The following is a 17,352-nucleotide window of genomic DNA, read 5'->3' as shown; positions in this document are numbered from 1 at the left end:
GTTTTAAAATGTGGAAAATGTGTTTGTTTTTTTTTTTTTTTTTTTTTCATTAAATATCTTTATTCTTGTGATGGCAAAGCAATTAGTCCTCCAGAAATAATTCTAATATGCTGATTTGTGGTTCAGAAACATTTCTACTTTATTATTGATCGTGTTGAAAAGAGTTGTATCTATTAATATTTTTGTGGATATTTTTTAGACTTCTCATATTTTGATGAATAGAAAGTTCAAAAGAATATATATGTGTGTGTGTGATTAATCATCTTTTTTATATATTCTTTTTTTTTATAATCATTTTTTAAACTCGTGTGTGTGTGTGTATGTGTGCAAGCACATAATAAGCCACTTTTCACTCCAGATTCACACTGCCTGATGTTCTTTCTCTCCAATTTGCGGTCACCATCTTTTTTTCTTTCTTCAACAAATGCATGCTCTGTACTTTGTGTGTGGCGTCTTGAACTTTATGCCTCATTCTGTTGTCATGGCAACACAAGAAAGCTCATCTGGCTGCTATGGTAACCGAATACAGCATATTTAGGTAAGTGTGCAGCTTAACTGGGATAAAGTGGATAAAAAGGCAGATCGTGGCGTTCATATGCACTCCTTTTTAATTAACCCTTTGTGCTGCAGGCCTCGTTTCCAAGTTATAGAGAGCGTATTAGTGCGATTGCATGTGTGTCTGGTTCTGATGTGGTTTATGAGAGTTTCTGATCTTCTATATAAAGCCTGTGGTTTTTTAGCAGGTGCATGCAGATGCAAGCTGGCAAACAGGCACACAGACAGAGGTGTGAATGTGTGTGATGCATGTGGCTTTGGCAGCTGCCCCAGACCTTTTTTATAGGTTATGCAGTATTAATCCGATCTATTCATTAGAGAGCACTGGTCAGGCTGCGACTGTAATGCTGCTTTAAACTTTATCATCTAAGAGAGAGTGAAGGAGACGAGGCCTACACTTGATGAGACTGATATAGAAAAAAAATGAAATTAGTCCCACTGATTAGCAAGGAATGTGAGAAAGGAGAGGAGATAAAGCGTTAAGGAGCTGAAGATTGAACAAGAACAATATGGAAATTGAAAGGGTCTGGTAAGAATATAATGAGTAGAGTAGGAGTGGGCGATATAACCGGTAGAGATTTTGGACTATCGTCTTTATTGCAGTTGTCCACTCATGTCATATTGCTGTGCTCTGTGGTCATGAAAATGTATTGTTTGCACATATTTTTAGGCATTGCGGTTTAAAAACAAGTGATTTTAAGCCGTTTAAATGCAAACAAGAACGGTATATGGCTGTCTGTGAGACTGTTTCTGAGTGGCATGCGCACTAATTCGCTGCTGAGTGTGAGTATGTTTGTTGCTTTATTGGCCTTGAACAGTTAAATACACATACTTGTGTGTCAAAATGCCTGTCTTTGCAAGTATCCTCATAAAAACAGTCATTTAGATTTTAAGTAAAAGCAAACAGCTGAGTAAGAAAATGATAACAGTATATACTGTGAAGCAGTATATTTGATATGGGCAGCTCTTAAAGTGACAGCAGTCTAAAATTCCTGATGTCTGTCATTATTGTTAATCAAACAACAAAAGAGAGAAGATCTCTCACTGCTCTTGACTAAATCACTCTTGTAACTTTAATACTGAGAAATAGGTCTATATATTTAATCTACACACTCAATTAATTTATACAATAGCACTTCTTATTTATTTATTGTAGGTTTTTTTTTTTTTTTTGTCCTATTGCTTGTAATTAGTTTCTTATTCTTATTTCATCACTGACTGTTTATTTATCTTCAGTGAGCTTTAGTTTCTCTTTTTTTTTTAAGGCTTGTAATAGTTTTTTTGTGATATTGACACTGGTGACACGAATTATAAAGAATTATAACAAAAATTTTGATATCATAAAGACCTTATTAAAAGCAAAAATAACTATATCGTGATGAACATCGTTATTGTGATTCTAAAATAACTCATATCGTGATATAAGACTTTGGTCATATCACCCACTCCTAGTAGAGAAAGAAACTGAGAAAGGATATATTAGAAGGTTTATATATTCAGTCCGTAAATACAATTTAATTTAAATTTAGGGATACAAATATTTGTTGTTCTACAGAGATACATTCAAGACATGGATGTAATGTTGAATCAGTTCATTTAAAACCCATTTAAACCATAATATTTGGTAAGCTGTGTTTGCCTTACTCTTTGTCAAGTATCATTTCCTTAATAGCAAATTAAATATCAAAAAACATTCATAATTGAATTTATATTAAATTTGTAGCATTTTGAGTATTCATCAAAACTTTGATTGTTGAATATTAAAACTCACAAATGGATCAAAACTCAGCACTGTAGTTCTGACAGAGATGCCTTTCATTAACCACGGAGCACAAAATGAGCTCAACTGATTCCCCTCGCTGTTGCCCTGAAAACAACTTGACTTTCATCTTTTCATTGTTCATTTTAATTGTGAATTCTCTCTAAAGGAATACTTGATTGAAGAGCAAGCTGTAGAATTAGCCTAAATAACATTTTATTCTTTTATTTGAGAGGCTTATTTCTTTTATTAGACAGCAAGGCACCAATTTTCAGTTGTTACCTTTAATTCATCAGAACAAGCAATTTTTCTGCCAAGTACTATGCAGTGCACTGCTGTTTGGCTTTAGTAATATGATGACTTTTACAGTCTCTTACTGTATTCTCATCAATGCTGCATTTATTTGATCAAAAATATAGTAAAGACATTAATATTCTATTTTAATATATTTTATTCCTTTGCAGCAGCCATTACTTCAGTCTCGCATGCTTCAGAAATCATCCTAATATGTTGATTAGGTGCTTGAGAAACATTTTTATTATCATTGATGAAAATGGCTCATTTGTGGAAATTTCTTTGTTGAACTGCGAAGTTCAGAAGAACAGCATTTATTTGAAATAGTACACACATTTATCATGTTTCAAAAGACTGTCTCTTTTCATCAATTGAATGTATCCTTGCTGAATAAAAGTATTAATCTCCTGATCCCAAACTTTTGAACGGCATGCAGTTCATCAGCCTAACTGTAGACTGTTAACAGATGTCAAACAACTCAAGCACGTATATTATAACCAGAAATGCAACTTGGGAGCCGTATTGTTTTAATCTGTTATGAAATACAGATGCACTCTCTGTAGTTGAGAAGCTCATTATGTGTTACTGGCATACAGGCTAATAGACTCGCACTTCTGTAGCGCTGTCAGTGAGCTGGATGAGAATGTACCCATGTGAGCATTCGTGGGTGTATTTGTGGCATTTTGATAAATGTGGCATCCCAGCAGCAGACATTTCTTTTGTACTTGTCATTTCAGAACTTCACAAGTTTGTGTGCGTGTTTGGCACCTACAGGCCCATTGTTTGATGTCCTTTGAGTCTGATTTGAGCTGGAGTTCATGACTGAAGAGGATGGGTCAACAGTCTCCATCCATCCATCCATCTCACTCTCTCACTCTCACACTCACACACACACACACACACACACACACACACACACACACACACACACACACACACACACACACACACACACACACACAGACAGACACACACAGACACAGCCTATCAGTGTCAGGCCATGGCAGGAGCTCTGCAAGCCTTTCTCATAATATTCCTCTTCACAGGCGTTTGTGGCACTTGTGAATGTTCAAGTGGGTTGAATATTTTGTGTGTGTTTACTGACACGCTTTGGGTGACACGTGTGTGTACGTGTGTGTGTGTGTGTGTGTGTGTGGGTTTTATATCGGTGAGAGGTAATGACCACATGCCACTTCCAGTTCAGTGTGTTAGTGCATGCGAGTGATTTGATGCCATTGCTGTCAGTTGAAAGCAGCTCTCTGAACTCATGAGGAGAGGAGAGGTGTTTGTTAGTAAGAAAAAACAGGGAAGTCAATCTAGAAAAAGCTATATGTCAGTTTTCCCATATATGTCATCTCACAAAAGTATGCATTCGAAGTTTTTACTTTTAGTTTTTTTAAATAAAAATATTTTTTGCCCTGTCTGTCTATCGTTTATCGTTCTTACTTCATTTCTCTATTGCACTGTTTGTTTGTTTCCAGATACAGTGTACTTGTTTGTTTCTTTACTTTTTGCTATATTTTCTCATAGACATTCATTTCTGGGTACAGTTTCATTTATCTCTTGTTGTTGTAATCACCTGAGCCATAAACGGGGTACTTTTGGGCCACTCAGCTTTTAATGGCCATGCTGAACAATTTGGGCACCATGATATATTTTTCATACATGTTGTTAGTAAAAACTGTATGTATTTAGGACATGTCTACCTTTAAATGGCCATCGGTGGAGAAAAATGCTTTTGTGCACATAATGATGTAGTTACAGCATCTCTCGTCAGCGGCCAGCGGGACCACGCTAGGCAGTCAAACTCTGACGACCGCTTGGAGAAAAGGCTGTTTAAAGAGGTTTGGAGTGGGATGCATAGATGACATAATGAAGTGAGGGATGGTGATTCAGAGAGAGAGCGTGACTCTAAAAAAGAAGGGAAGGGAATAAAGAGGGAGAAAGCACATGCTGTTATTTCTCCGTCATTCGAAACAGATGGAGCTCTGGGACGCCACTCCTCTCAGAGCAGGGTTGAGACAGTTTCCTCTCATATGCTCTCCATACTTCTGACATCATTACAGACACCACCACGATCAGATCTCACTCAGACTTACTCCTCATTGAGCTTGTCAGGTGTGAAGTGGACACACAAAGTAACCAGTGTATTGTTGTGAGAGGTCAGTTGGAATGTGGGGTGTGTTTTATTTCCGTCTTCCTGTGCTGAAGGTTCAGCCGCTGCTGACGGTGTCACTCTTCTTTACTGTTGTGTGCTATCAGCTCCTGCTGAGAGTGAGGTTTCACTCTTCCTTTCCACCCATTTATTCAGCTTTTTTTTTTTTTCTCTCGGTATTAAAAAAAACATAACACTAAGATGTAACTTTTTTTTTTTTTTTTTTTTTTTTTGGGAAAGAAATGGGTTAGTTAAGTTTGCAGTATTTTTGCAGCAAAAATGTGAGGGCTGGAGAAAATCTTTCACCCGAATAACCTCTATTTAAATTAACAAGAGATGCACTGACCAAGACAAAAGAGATGTTCCGATACCCTTTTTCCCTTCCCGATACCGATTCCGATACGTAGGTGTGTATCTGGTTATACAGCTGTATGTACTACTAGACCTGTATGAATTGATACAATTATTTTATGGTATTTTATTTTATTAATTATTCAGATGGCAAAATTTCAAAAAGGGGATGACTTGGATGTGAGGGATCCAGAGTGATTTTCTGAGCCCTTTTCTTCACTCTGGATGTATACATTTCTTGAAGGGTGGGCAGAGGGTCACCGATAGTCTGTTCAGCAGTCCGAACCGTTCTCTGTAGTCTTCTGATCCCTGATTTTGTAGCTGAGCCAATCCAGACAGTTATTGAAGTGCACAGGACAGACTCAGTGATGGCTGAGTAGAACTGTTTCAGCAGCTCCTGTAGCAGGTTAAACTTCCTCAGCTGGCAAAGGAAGTACAACCTTTGGGCTTTTTTTACAATGGAGTTGATGTGAGTGTCCCAATTCAGGTCCTGAGAGATGATGGATCCCAGGAACTTAAATGTCTCCACTGCAGTCACAGTGCTGTTCATGATGGTGAGTAGGGGGAGTGCAGGGGGGTTTCTCCTGAGTCCACAATCATCTCCACTGTTTTGAGCGTGTTGAGCTCCAGGTTGTTAAGACTGCACCAGACAGCCAGCTCTTTAACCTCCTGTCTGTAAGCAGACTCGTCACCGTCCTGGATGAGGCCGATGAGTGTGGTGTCGTCTGCAAACTTCAGGAGCTTAACAGAGGGGTCTTTTAGAGGTGCAGTCGTTGGTGTACAGGGAGAAGAGCAGTGGGGAGAGAACACATCCCTAGTGGAGCGGCTGTTTGACATGAATTTCCCCAGTCTCACTACTTGCTGCCTATCTGTCAGAAAGCTGGTGATCCACTGACCGATAGAGCTAGGGACAGAGAGCTGGGTTAGTTTGGTCTGGAGGAGTGCAGGGATGATGGTGTTGAAGGCCGAACTAAAGTCCACAAACAGGATCCTCACATAAGTGCCTGATTTGTCCAGGTGTTGCAGGATGTAATGCAGACCCATGTTGACTGCATCATCCACGGACCTGTTTGCTCGGTAAGCAAACTGCAGGGGGTCCAGTAAGGGTCCAGTGATGTCCTTCAGATAAGCCAGAACCAGTTTTTCAAATGACTTCATGACGACAGACGTTAGAGCCACAGATCTGTAGTCGTTAAGTCCTGTTATCTTGGGTTTCTTTGGAACAGGGATGATGGTGGAGCGTTTGAAGCAGGAAGGGACTTCACACAACTCCAGAGATCTGTTGAAGATCTGTGTGAAGATGGGGACCAGCTGGTCAGCACAGGTTTTCAAGCAGGCTGGTGTCACACGTTCTGGGCCTGGTGCCTTCCTTCTCTTGTTCTACCTGAAGACCTGGTGCACATCATCTTCACTGATCTGAAGTACAGGAGTGGAGGAGAGGGGGGTTGCTAGAGGTGTTAACAGTTGTGTAGAGAGATGGTCAGGACGGGTGTGGTGGGTTTCAAATCTACAATAAAACTCATTCAGGTCTTCAGCAAGTTGTTGATTTACCTCAGTGCTGGGGGATGGTGTCCTGTACTTGGTGATGGCTTTCAGGCCATTCCACACTGAAGTGGAGTCATTGGAAGTGAACTGATCTTCCAGCTTTTTAGCATAGGTCCTTTTAGCCACTCTAATCTCCTTATTCAGTGTGTTCCTGGTCTGATTGTACAAGACTCTGTCCCCATTTCTGTAGTCGTCCTCTTTGGCCTGATGAAGGTGTCTGAATTTTGCTGTAAACCACGGCTCATCATTGTTGAATGTTACATAAGTCCTGGTGGGAATGCATATATCCTCGCAGTAACTGATATATGAAGTTACAGTCTCTGTGAGCTCATCCAGATTGGTGGCAGCAGCTTCAAAAACACTCCAATCAGTAAGGTCGAAACAGGCTTGTAAAACCCGCTCTGTCTCGTTGGTCCATCTCTTTACAGTCTTTACCACAGGTTTAGCAGATTTAAGTTTTTGTCTGTAGGTTGATATAAGATGAACCAGTGATGGCAGTGATCAGAGAGCCTCAAAGCTGCTCGTCTGTTTTGTTGGGTAGAGAGCGGAGATTCACCAGATGGATGCTAGGCAACGGCGTTCTAAATCCGCGCTGTCTGAGCTTCACGAGCGCGCCGGCTCGCTTCCCCCGTCTGTGCATCCTGAAGCGTCTGAACAGCGCCGCCGCTCTGTCGACTACTATGTTCAGCAAAACATTCGAATAATCGAAAACTGGTAGGAGATTTTGTGGTGTGTTCTGCCGAATGTTCAGCAGTTCTTCTCTGGTAAAACTGATCGTGTTTGAGAAACAAAAAACAGGAAAAACTAACAAAAACACTAAAACAACTGGATAGCGAAGCACCATGGCTGCTGTGAGTGGCGCCATCTTGAGAGTATCGTTTCTTGAGAGTATTGTTTCTGATTCTGTTATGGTGCTTCTGAATTCATTTTGTAGTTTTAACCCTCTAGATTTCATTCATTGTAATTGCATGGGAAAGAATAACCAGTCATTATTAAAAAAAAAATTCCCTTTTGTGTTCCACAAAAGAATGTGTCTTTTTGGAACGACATGAGTAAATGATAACAGACTTAACCCTATATTGTTTTTATTAGCCTTCTCTTCATACTCTTTCTGTTTTCCCTTTATGTTTTAGCCACTCTTTCATGTTCTGTCATTGTGTATTTCATATTTTCCCACATTCAGATGAGTCACTGACACCTACAGTCTCTTTTGTGAGCTCTCTAACTCTCTTGTTTGTTCTCTTTTGCTCTCCCTTTTTCTGGGCAGCTGCGTTTATCCCATTTACTGTTTTTGTGTTCTTCCTTTGTCCGTCTCCGCCTCAGTCTCTTTCCCTTCCTTTTGTCCAGCTGCTTTCTGTTTGCAGCCTCTTTAGTTGGTCAGTTTTTCATCATTTCTTTCTTTCCTTCCTTTTGTCATGCCCTTTCTGTCTCTACTCTCATCTTCTGTCTCTCGCTCCCAGGGAAAAATGAGGCTTATTCTTATGAGATTGTGTATGTTTGCCCATGTAACCACAGATAATATTTGAGTAATTACATTGGTTAACCGCTGGTTTTCATATTTCCTATGTTTTTAAGCCTTACAATGTTCTAAAGACGGATGCGGGATCCTAATGTAACTTTTTACCGCACCTGCTAATGGCAGGTGATCTGAGAATATTTCTTAGTGGGTTATGAAGGTGACTTGTTTTCTATTTTTATTTTTTTTTAATCCCCCAGTGTGGCACTTCCATCCAGGGTTTATAATTATAATACATTTTTAATTTTAATTAGTTAAATTAGTTGATTAGTAAATGTGTTTGCATCTTTGGATTTGTTTTTTTTAATGTCAGTGTACATTTTTAGTTTTCATCCCTTGCTAATAACATTGCTAATTTTTTTTTCTTTTTACTTTAGTTTAAACTATGTTTGTTCCCTATGTTTAAATTTATCGGCCAACTGAAAGCATTGCTTTTGTTTTTTAATCAAGTTTCTTGCATTTGGCACTTGTTGGGTGTTGAATTTGTACCTTTAATGGATGAAAGAAGAAATACTAAAAGCGGTATTTTTGTTGAATTCTGCACATTGCAGAATAGTATAAACAGCTTCATTTTGAATACAAGCCTTTCTGATTAACTGGATTTGGCATTGCATTGCCCTGGTCTTTCTGAAATACCATCATGGAACTTCATTTCAAATTGAAATGTGCAGTTAATCTTTTCTTTAGTCTTTCATGCTGCTCAAGACATCGTTTTAATGATGTTCTCTCTTTCCCCTCATTACAGAGTCTTCAAGAAGTCCAGCCCAAACTGCAAGGTAAGATTCCCCAGAGTATGTTATGAGGTGGAAGGTGGGCCCTTCAGAGCTCTCAGTGGACCTTTTCCTTCCCTTTCCTGTCTCTCTCTTGCTTCTCCTCCCTCATTTTCTACCCGTCTCTCTTGGTGTTTCTCTTCCTGTTTGCTTCTTTAAGCTCATTTTAATTGCCTTGAGTGTGTCTTCAAACTCTCTCTTGATTTATTTGGTTGTTTGTTTGCTTCCGTCTTTTCGTTCTTCCTTTTGACTGTTTCTTTATCAGTACAGTGTTGGTTATCACAGCATTATTTCCTCTATAATATCTCTCTCTCTCGGCTTGCATTTGTGCTATTTCCACCCAGCTGCTGCCTTCCTACCTTATCTCAATCCTCTCATCTCATCTCTCTCTTTCGTTCTCTATCATGGAAAGCGTTTTGCATGTGGAGGATGTGTGTTTCGAGATCACACCATCTAGAAGGGTTGTCTTCAGGAAGGGAGTAGATCATCTAGGGGTCAGCGTGGCATGCCTTAGGCTGTTTAACTTGTTTGCCTGCAAGTTCCTTGATAGAGGCACTGAATGCTTTTTGCGTTATCTCAAGGGTCTTTTGTGTAGCAAGTTCAAACTTGTGCTTGTCTCTGATTTTACTCTTTCTAGCTCACAGTATACTTGGGGAAGAGGGACTTTGTGGATCATCTAGATCACGTGGACCCTGTAGGTAAGTCAGATGGGAGTTCCCGCTCAAAACACCTTGGGGAGTTTTTGGTTGAACCACTTAACTTCCTTTCATGCCTTAGTAACAAAAATTAGCTATTGCTGAAGAGTTGCGTCTTTTGTGGAGATGTTGATGAACAAAATGCTTTGTGCTTATACCTACATAAACTGTTATTAACTGTTATTTTAAAAAAAACTTGGTTTCTCTTTATAATCCACCCTTTCAAGGGAACGTCTCTCACTCCATGTTGCATGGCAGCCAGTCACGGGAGACATTAGTCGGGGAGATACAGACGTTTCCCTCATTACATTTGTGCGGGAAGATTAGCTCTGTCAGGAGTATTACATATTGTAATGATAATCTTTTACAAGATAATTGTTATAATGCTATGTTAATGGCCTCTGTGATCTAAAAATCTTTTGGAGTGCCTTTCTAAACCTTTCTAAACCTGCACTACTGTTCAAAAGTTTGAGTTTGGTAAGATTTTTTTTATTTTCTTTTTATTTGGAAAAGTCTGGTTATGCTCACCAAGCAATTATTTTCTATAATAATGTAATTTATTCAGCAACCTTTACTTTTTCAGTCTTCAGTGTCACATGATCCTTCAGAAATTATTCCAATATGCCGATTTCATGCTCAAGAAACATTTCTTATTATTAACAATGTTGAAAACAGTTATACTGCTTACTATTTTTAGTTTTTATTTTTAGCATTTTTTGATTAATATAAAGTTCAAAACAGCATTTATTTGAAATAGAAACCTTCTGTAACATTATAAGTGTCTTCACTGTCAATTTATTTAAAAATACTTACTTAAATACTTAAATAATACTTAAAATAAATCCAATTAATTACATGATTTACTGATTAATGTAAATCACAGATAATATACTTGTATGAGTATATATGCTAAGAATAAAGTTTTGGTCATTGCTTCACATCAGATTGTTTGCACGTAATATATTTTTTTAGTCAAAGTTAAAAGTTGTTCAAATAGGGTGCAGACTGTGGACTCACAATGCATATAAATAAATAAAATGTTTTATGAAGCAAAATTACTACATTCTTAATTTTATTGTAATGTAATATAATTTATTAAAAAAACATTATACTACATTAAAGTGTAAATTTGACAACCCCAGTATTATTTATACTGGTACTTCTTGCGGTTTCTCTGTCAATCTATCTTCTTATTCACTTGCTCTGTATTTTGTCTGACTTTAGATGGGGTGCTCTTGATTGACCCAGAATACCTTAAAGACAGAAAAGGTAACATATTGATTTACTGTACCTCCAGTTTTTTTTTTTGTGTTGCCTGTAATGTTTATTTCTTTTTTTTAAACAATAAATCATTTTAACCAAAACAGTATATTATATATTTATCACTCTTTCTCTCTGTACCCTGTGCCCTTTCACCAGTGTTCGTGACCCTGACGTGTGCCTTCCGTTATGGCCGTGAAGATCTGGACGTGCTGGGCCTGTCTTTCCGAAAGGATCTCTTCATTTCCAGCTTCCAAGCATATCCCCCTCTGCCCGAGGAGCGCAAGCCGCTCAGTCGCCTACAGGAGAGACTGCTCAAGAAGCTGGGCCAGAACGCATACCCCTTCAACTTCACGGTGACTCTTTACTTTTGCTTTTTCTTTTTCTTTCACTTACACTTTGAAGTTCTTGTCATGTTTAGCTATACATATGTGTTTCGAACCAGAGTAAAAATTACAACTTTACAGACCCAATCAAATTTCCTAAAAACTTTCCTATGTGACACTATTAGATTTTTATATTCATTGACCAGTTTGTGGCCAAGTTAGTTTGCTAAAGTAATTTTATTTGTTGGACAGATTCCTCAGAACCTTCCCTGCTCAGTGACTCTACAGCCCGGCCCAGAGGACACAGGAAAGGTAATGCCGCGATCTTCTCAAGATCAACTTAAACTAGTCGACTTTTTAATTGACCAACATATCCCTAAGCTACATGCACATACACATTGTTTAAAACATCTTTTCTTTTCTCTCGGTGGTCATTTATCCCTTTAATTTGACTTGCAGGCATGTGGTGTTGACTTTGAGGTCAGGGCATTCTGTGCTAAAACTGTGGATGAGAAGACTCACAAACGGTAAAGTGTTGCTCCTTGTGAGTTTCTTTTCTTTTTTACTGTTTATTCACATTGAGTGGCCTGTTTACTTATCAGGTACAATATATTGGAAATATTAACCAGTGCATTGATGTTTGAGTCCCATTCACAAATAATGTTCAGGTTATATAGACTACCGTTTTTTTTTTTTTTTTCAGCAAGGATGCATTAAATTAATTAACAGTGTCAGTAAAGTTTTTTTTTAAGTGGCAGTAAAGACATTCTTTTAAAAGTTGTCCATTTCAAATAAATTCAAAAAGAAAAAAAAAGTATCCTGAAAAAAAGTATCTCGGTTTCCACATAAATATTAAGCAGCACAACTGTTTTCAGCATTGATAATAAGTAATAACATATCATTATAGTACACTGAAAAATCAGTGTATTATAATGATTTCTGTCATGTGACACTGACTATTTGTCATCACAGGATTAAATTACATTTTAAAATGTATTAAAAACAGAAAACAGTTATTTTAAATTGTAATAATCTTTCACAGTAAGTTTTAGAGACTTATGGACTTCTTTCTAAAACATTAATCAGGCCCCAAAGTTTACTCAGATGGAGAGATATTATGCTTCTTTGCGATGTCAGTACAACAGAAGTTGTGTCTAACTGTCCTCTGCTTAACAGGAACTCGGTGCGGTTGGTCATTCGTAAGGTGCAGTATGCTCCAGAGAAGCCTGGTCCACAGCCAATGGTGGAGACCACACGCAGCTTCCTTATGTCTGACCGCTCCCTTCACCTCGAGGCCTCGCTAGATAAAGAGGTGTGAACATACATCTAGCCACAGGCAGACTTCTTCTATTGCACTCTGCTTACAATTTATTGAAGTGTCAAGTTTTGATGTCTTTTTACTCAGCTGCTACTGAAACTGCTCTCTTTCAATGAAGTTTACTTTAGTGCATAATACAAATAGTGCAGAGTATGTATTACAAAGTAAAAGATCAAATGTGCAATGTAAGTAAATTTAAAAACATCAAATATTGGATTTCCTTTTTCTTTTCAGCTGTACTACCATGGTGAACCTATCAGTGTCAACGTCCATGTCACCAACAACTCCACCAAAACAGTTAAACGAGTTAAAATCTCTGGTGAGATGAACATTTCATCTTTTTTTCAAACATGTGTTTACAGTAAATGCTGCAATGCAAGAGTGTTTTATGTTTTTGTTTTAGAGTTGCATTTAGAATTGCTAACATCAGCTAGCTTAAATCCTTTCCTCTTCCCCTTTTCCTTTCCTGTTGCTTTTGTCCTGCATCTGTATCTCGTGCACTCATAGATGTTTACTGCAGATAAATGTTGTTTACTTCACTGTTTCATAATTCATCTGTGACAGAATTGAAAAATATCTTGGTAGCTCACAGGTTTGTTTGCGCTGAAATACTGCTTTTTCTGTGCTGTGGTTGTAGTTTGTGTCTCAAAAGTCAACATGAAATGTTGCTCACAACCTAATTTACTTTTGTAATGTGACATTTCTGAGTGAACTGGATATTTAATATCTATTCATATTTACTGAAAATTAAAAAAATATATCAGGTACACTACTGTTAAAATGTTTGAGGTCGGTAAGATTTTTATTAAGACATTCATTTGATGATACATACAGTAATATTATTATAATTTAAAATAACTGCTTTCTGTTTTAATGTTTAGAATGCAGTTTATTCCTGTGATGGTTCTGGATTTTGTTTTAGCAGCCATTATTCCAGTCTTTAATGTCATACGAGTCTTTCAGAAATCATTCTGATATGCTGATTTGTTGCTTAAAAATTAATACTTTGCTGACTAAAATGTGCTTTAAATCGACAAAAAGTGACAGTAAAGAAGTGAAATTTGACAAAAGATTTCTTTAAATAAATGCTGTTCTTTTGAACTTTCTAATCCAGAAAAAATTTCCATCACAATTTCCACAAAAGTATTAACTGTTTTCAACATTGATAACAATACATGGTTCTTAAGTGACCCCAAACTTTTGAACTGTAGTGTATTTAATTTTGATGTCATGTTGACTTGATGGGAGCAATGCTTACTGAACTGTACACAGGTTTGTGATTATAATGTGTTTTTATGAATTTTTTTGTTTTGTTTAGATCCTCTTTTATCAAGTTTACCCTTTAAAGGGTTACTCCACCCCAAAATAAAAAATTTGTCATTAATCACTTACCCCCATGTCGTTCCAAACCCGTAAAAGCTTCTTTCATCTTCAGAACACAATTTAAGATATTTTGGATGAAAACCGGGAGGCTTGTGACTGTCCCATTGACTGCCAAACAATTAACACTGTCAAGGCCCAGAAAAGTATGAAAGACATCGTCAGAATAGTCCATCTGCCATCAGTGGTTCAACCGTAACGTTATGAAGCTACGAGAATACTTTTTGGACGCAAAAAAAATAATTCAACAATTCAACAATTCGTCTCTGCGTCAGCGTAGCGCCATATTGGAGAGTATCCTATGCTGATGCAGAGGACACGAATTGTTGAATAACGTCGTTATTTTTGGGGGGTTTTTCCATACAAAAAGTATTCTCATCGCTTCATAACGTTACAGTTGAACCATACTTTCATACTCTTCTTTCATACTTTTCTGGGCCTTGACAGTGTTAATTGTTTGGCAGTCAATGGGACAGTCACAAGCCTCCCGGTTTTCATCCAAAATATCTTAAATTGTGTTCTGAACGACATGGGGGTAAGTGATTAATGACAAAATGTTCATTTTGGGGTGGAGTAACCCTTTAAGGTCCTCTTGTGCTCATGTGTAGTTTAGTGTGAATGTCAGCTGTCCCGCCTGTGATTTAATTGTGTTTGGTTTGTGTAAGCTCCCTCCCGACCCTGGTAACCCCGCTGTGTATCCCTGCTCTCTCCCCACAGTGCGACAGTATGCCGATATCTGTTTGTTCAGCACCGCACAGTACAAATGTCCCGTGGCTCAGGTAGAAGCCGAGTGAGTAGCCCTCTGTCCCAAATTCTCCATCTCTCTCTACTCTGTCCCTATCTTTACCTCCTTCATATTCAGTCCTCCATCATCTCTTCTTTTTTATCCTCTCCCCCTCTCCTGTTCTGTTTAAAAGGTCCTGCTTCTGATTTTACCTCAGTCATCTCTTCTTGCTCAGCCTTTGTTGCTGTAAAGTAGGAGTGTGTTTAATACACATCTCACAAAGGTTTATGTATGGTCAGAATAGATTTTTAGCATTTGAAGGGACAGTCCACCCAAAAATGAAAATTGTTCTCGTTTTCTCACCCTCTTGTCATTACAAACCTCTGTGACTTTCTTCTGTGGAACACAAAAGATGATATTTTGAATAATGACTATCATTCCTATTTTCTTTGTTTGTATGGACAAAAAATCTAACAGAAGTCAAGGGGAACCAAAACTGGTTACCAACATTCTTTAGAATAAATTATTTTGTGTTCAAAAGATGACAAAGTCATACAGATTTGGAACCCCATTTGAATTAGTAAATGATTATATAGATTTTTCAATTTTGGGTGGCCTATCCCTGCTAAAGCCATGCTCGTGAAACCAATGGTCCTGTGGAAATTTTGTTAAAAAGCTTTGCTCCTTCCCCGCCAAATACCCAAGAGCTACGCAACGCTTGTTATTAGCTTAAAGTTGGAGCGGTCTGTGACCTTCTCAACCTTTCCGTAGTGTTCATTCCGGCTTTTAATAGTAGCATCCCTTGACGTGACACCAAATACCTCAATCCCTTCATCCTTCTGCTGACAGCCCCATGATGGTCCAGTTTCGCCTCATAGTCAGTAGTTTTTAGTGCTGATAGGACGACGAAGACTGTTCTCTCTCAGTGCTACAGGTTACAGATGTGGTTCTTTACTCCCATGACACCTACAGCAAGTCTGTGGGCCGACATTCATCACGGTGAGTGTCATATCTAGCTGTTCGTTCTGGATCCTGTGACCCTGAGCCCATCCCTGGTTGTTGATGATGGCTCTTGGACCCCTTTTTCCACCATCTCCATGAGACAAGGCCTTCACCCCAAAATAAGGACTGTAGCTGTCCTTTCTGCTTTTTGTCTTGTCCATAGCTGCTCAGTCAGTCAGTCAGCTGCTAGTTTAGCTTCCAGCTTGAATGAACCCAGGTGGTTTCCCTTTATTCAGCTTTTGTAACCCTCTGAGAAAAACAAATCATGTATGGGTAGAATACCAATGATCCATGTATGCTGTATGTTTCTCTTCGTATTTTTCTGTTGTCTTTTCACCATATATTCTCCTGATCTCTAATCCTAAGGCATTGTTTATGTCCCCATAAACTACATTTTACAGTTTGTCTTTCCTGAACTCATCTAAAGTGCTGATTGATGCAACACATGAAAGGTGCTTTATGGGATTTTTATGGGCTGGCACACAGACATGTTCCTATTATCTGATAGAGATCACTGAATGAGGTGTCCTTAAATGTCATTCATGTCTGACAGCTCTAGGCTCTGTAAACAGCAGGCTATGATCAGATTCTTTTATTTAGTCTGTCAGAAGACTTTGAGGAGCTTGTCAGTAATTTTGCATGTTCACTCGGCAGCCCTTATATGTGACCCTGGACCACAAAACCAGTCTTAAGTTGCTGGGGTATATTTGTAGCAATAGCCAAAAATACATTGTATGGGTCAAAATTATCAATTTTTCTTTTATGCCAAAAATCATTAGGATATTAAGTAAATATCATGTTCCATGAAGATATTTTGTAAATTTCTTACCGTAAATGTATAAAAACTTCATTTTTGATTAGTAATATGCATTGCTAAGAACTTAATTTGGACAACTTTAAAGGCGATTTTCTCAATATTTTGATTTTTTTGCACCCTCAGATTCCAGATTTTCAAATAGTTGTATCTCGGCCACATATTGTCTGATTCTAACAAACCATACATCAATGCTGTTTCAATGCTTATTTATTCAGCTTTCAGATGATGTATAAATCTCAATTTCGAAAAATTTACACTTAAGACTGGTTTTGTGGTCCAGGGTCACATAAGGGAAGCAGAAAGCTGAGTATTATGCAATTTATTATGCAGTTGTGCATGTTTGTTTATTAGTTCTAGATCAGCTACAGATCAAGTACAGAAGGGTATTTTTTTTTTTTTATTATTATTTATTTATTTATTTTTTAAAACGTTTTGATGCCACAGAACCACAAAAATAATTATCTCATTGTGAGAAGCATGCTGTAGAGGCCCATTTAGAATTTTTTTTCCACAGACCACATAGCACCCCCTAGGGGTTACCTGCAATAATGAACTATTATGTACTGAAGTAGATGGAATGTAGATGGAAATCAAAGTTTCAGTTGGCCTTGTTTTTTTTTTTGGTGATTTCTCATTAGTACTATTGTAGTATAGGGCTGCAGAAGGATTAATCGTGATTCATCGCATTCAAAATAAAGGTTTATGATTACATAGTGTGTGTGTGTATATATGCATGTATATATACAGGTGCTGGTCATATAATTAGAATATCATCAAAAAGTTGATTTATTTCACTAATTCCATTCAAAAAGTGAAACTCGTATATTATATTCATTCATTACACACAGACTGATATATTTCAAATGTTTATTTCTTTTAATTTTG

The 17,352-nt window shown here is 37.8% G+C and overlaps 1 protein-coding gene across 1 annotated transcript in view; it reads left to right on the top strand.

The window, feature by feature from the left end:
• arrb2b (arrestin, beta 2b) overlaps nt 1-17,352 on the top strand; it is a 43,974-nt gene that overhangs the window by 20,371 nt on the left and 6,251 nt on the right. The window contains exons 2-10 of the mRNA XM_058780357.1: nt 8,921-8,951; nt 9,583-9,643; nt 10,865-10,909; nt 11,060-11,256; nt 11,479-11,538; nt 11,686-11,753; nt 12,403-12,538; nt 12,779-12,863; nt 14,642-14,714. Coding sequence (XP_058636340.1) covers nt 8,921-8,951; nt 9,583-9,643; nt 10,865-10,909; nt 11,060-11,256; nt 11,479-11,538; nt 11,686-11,753; nt 12,403-12,538; nt 12,779-12,863; nt 14,642-14,714 — 756 coding nt within the window. The remainder of the gene's footprint in view (nt 1-8,920; nt 8,952-9,582; nt 9,644-10,864; nt 10,910-11,059; nt 11,257-11,478; nt 11,539-11,685; nt 11,754-12,402; nt 12,539-12,778; nt 12,864-14,641; nt 14,715-17,352) is intronic.

This window comes from Onychostoma macrolepis, chromosome 07, assembly GCF_012432095.1.
Source record: "Onychostoma macrolepis isolate SWU-2019 chromosome 07, ASM1243209v1, whole genome shotgun sequence".
NCBI classification, from domain to species: domain Eukaryota; kingdom Metazoa; phylum Chordata; class Actinopteri; order Cypriniformes; family Cyprinidae; genus Onychostoma; species Onychostoma macrolepis.
The sequence above is the reverse complement of the archived record's forward strand: the minus strand, read 5'-3'. Positions and strand labels throughout refer to the sequence as shown.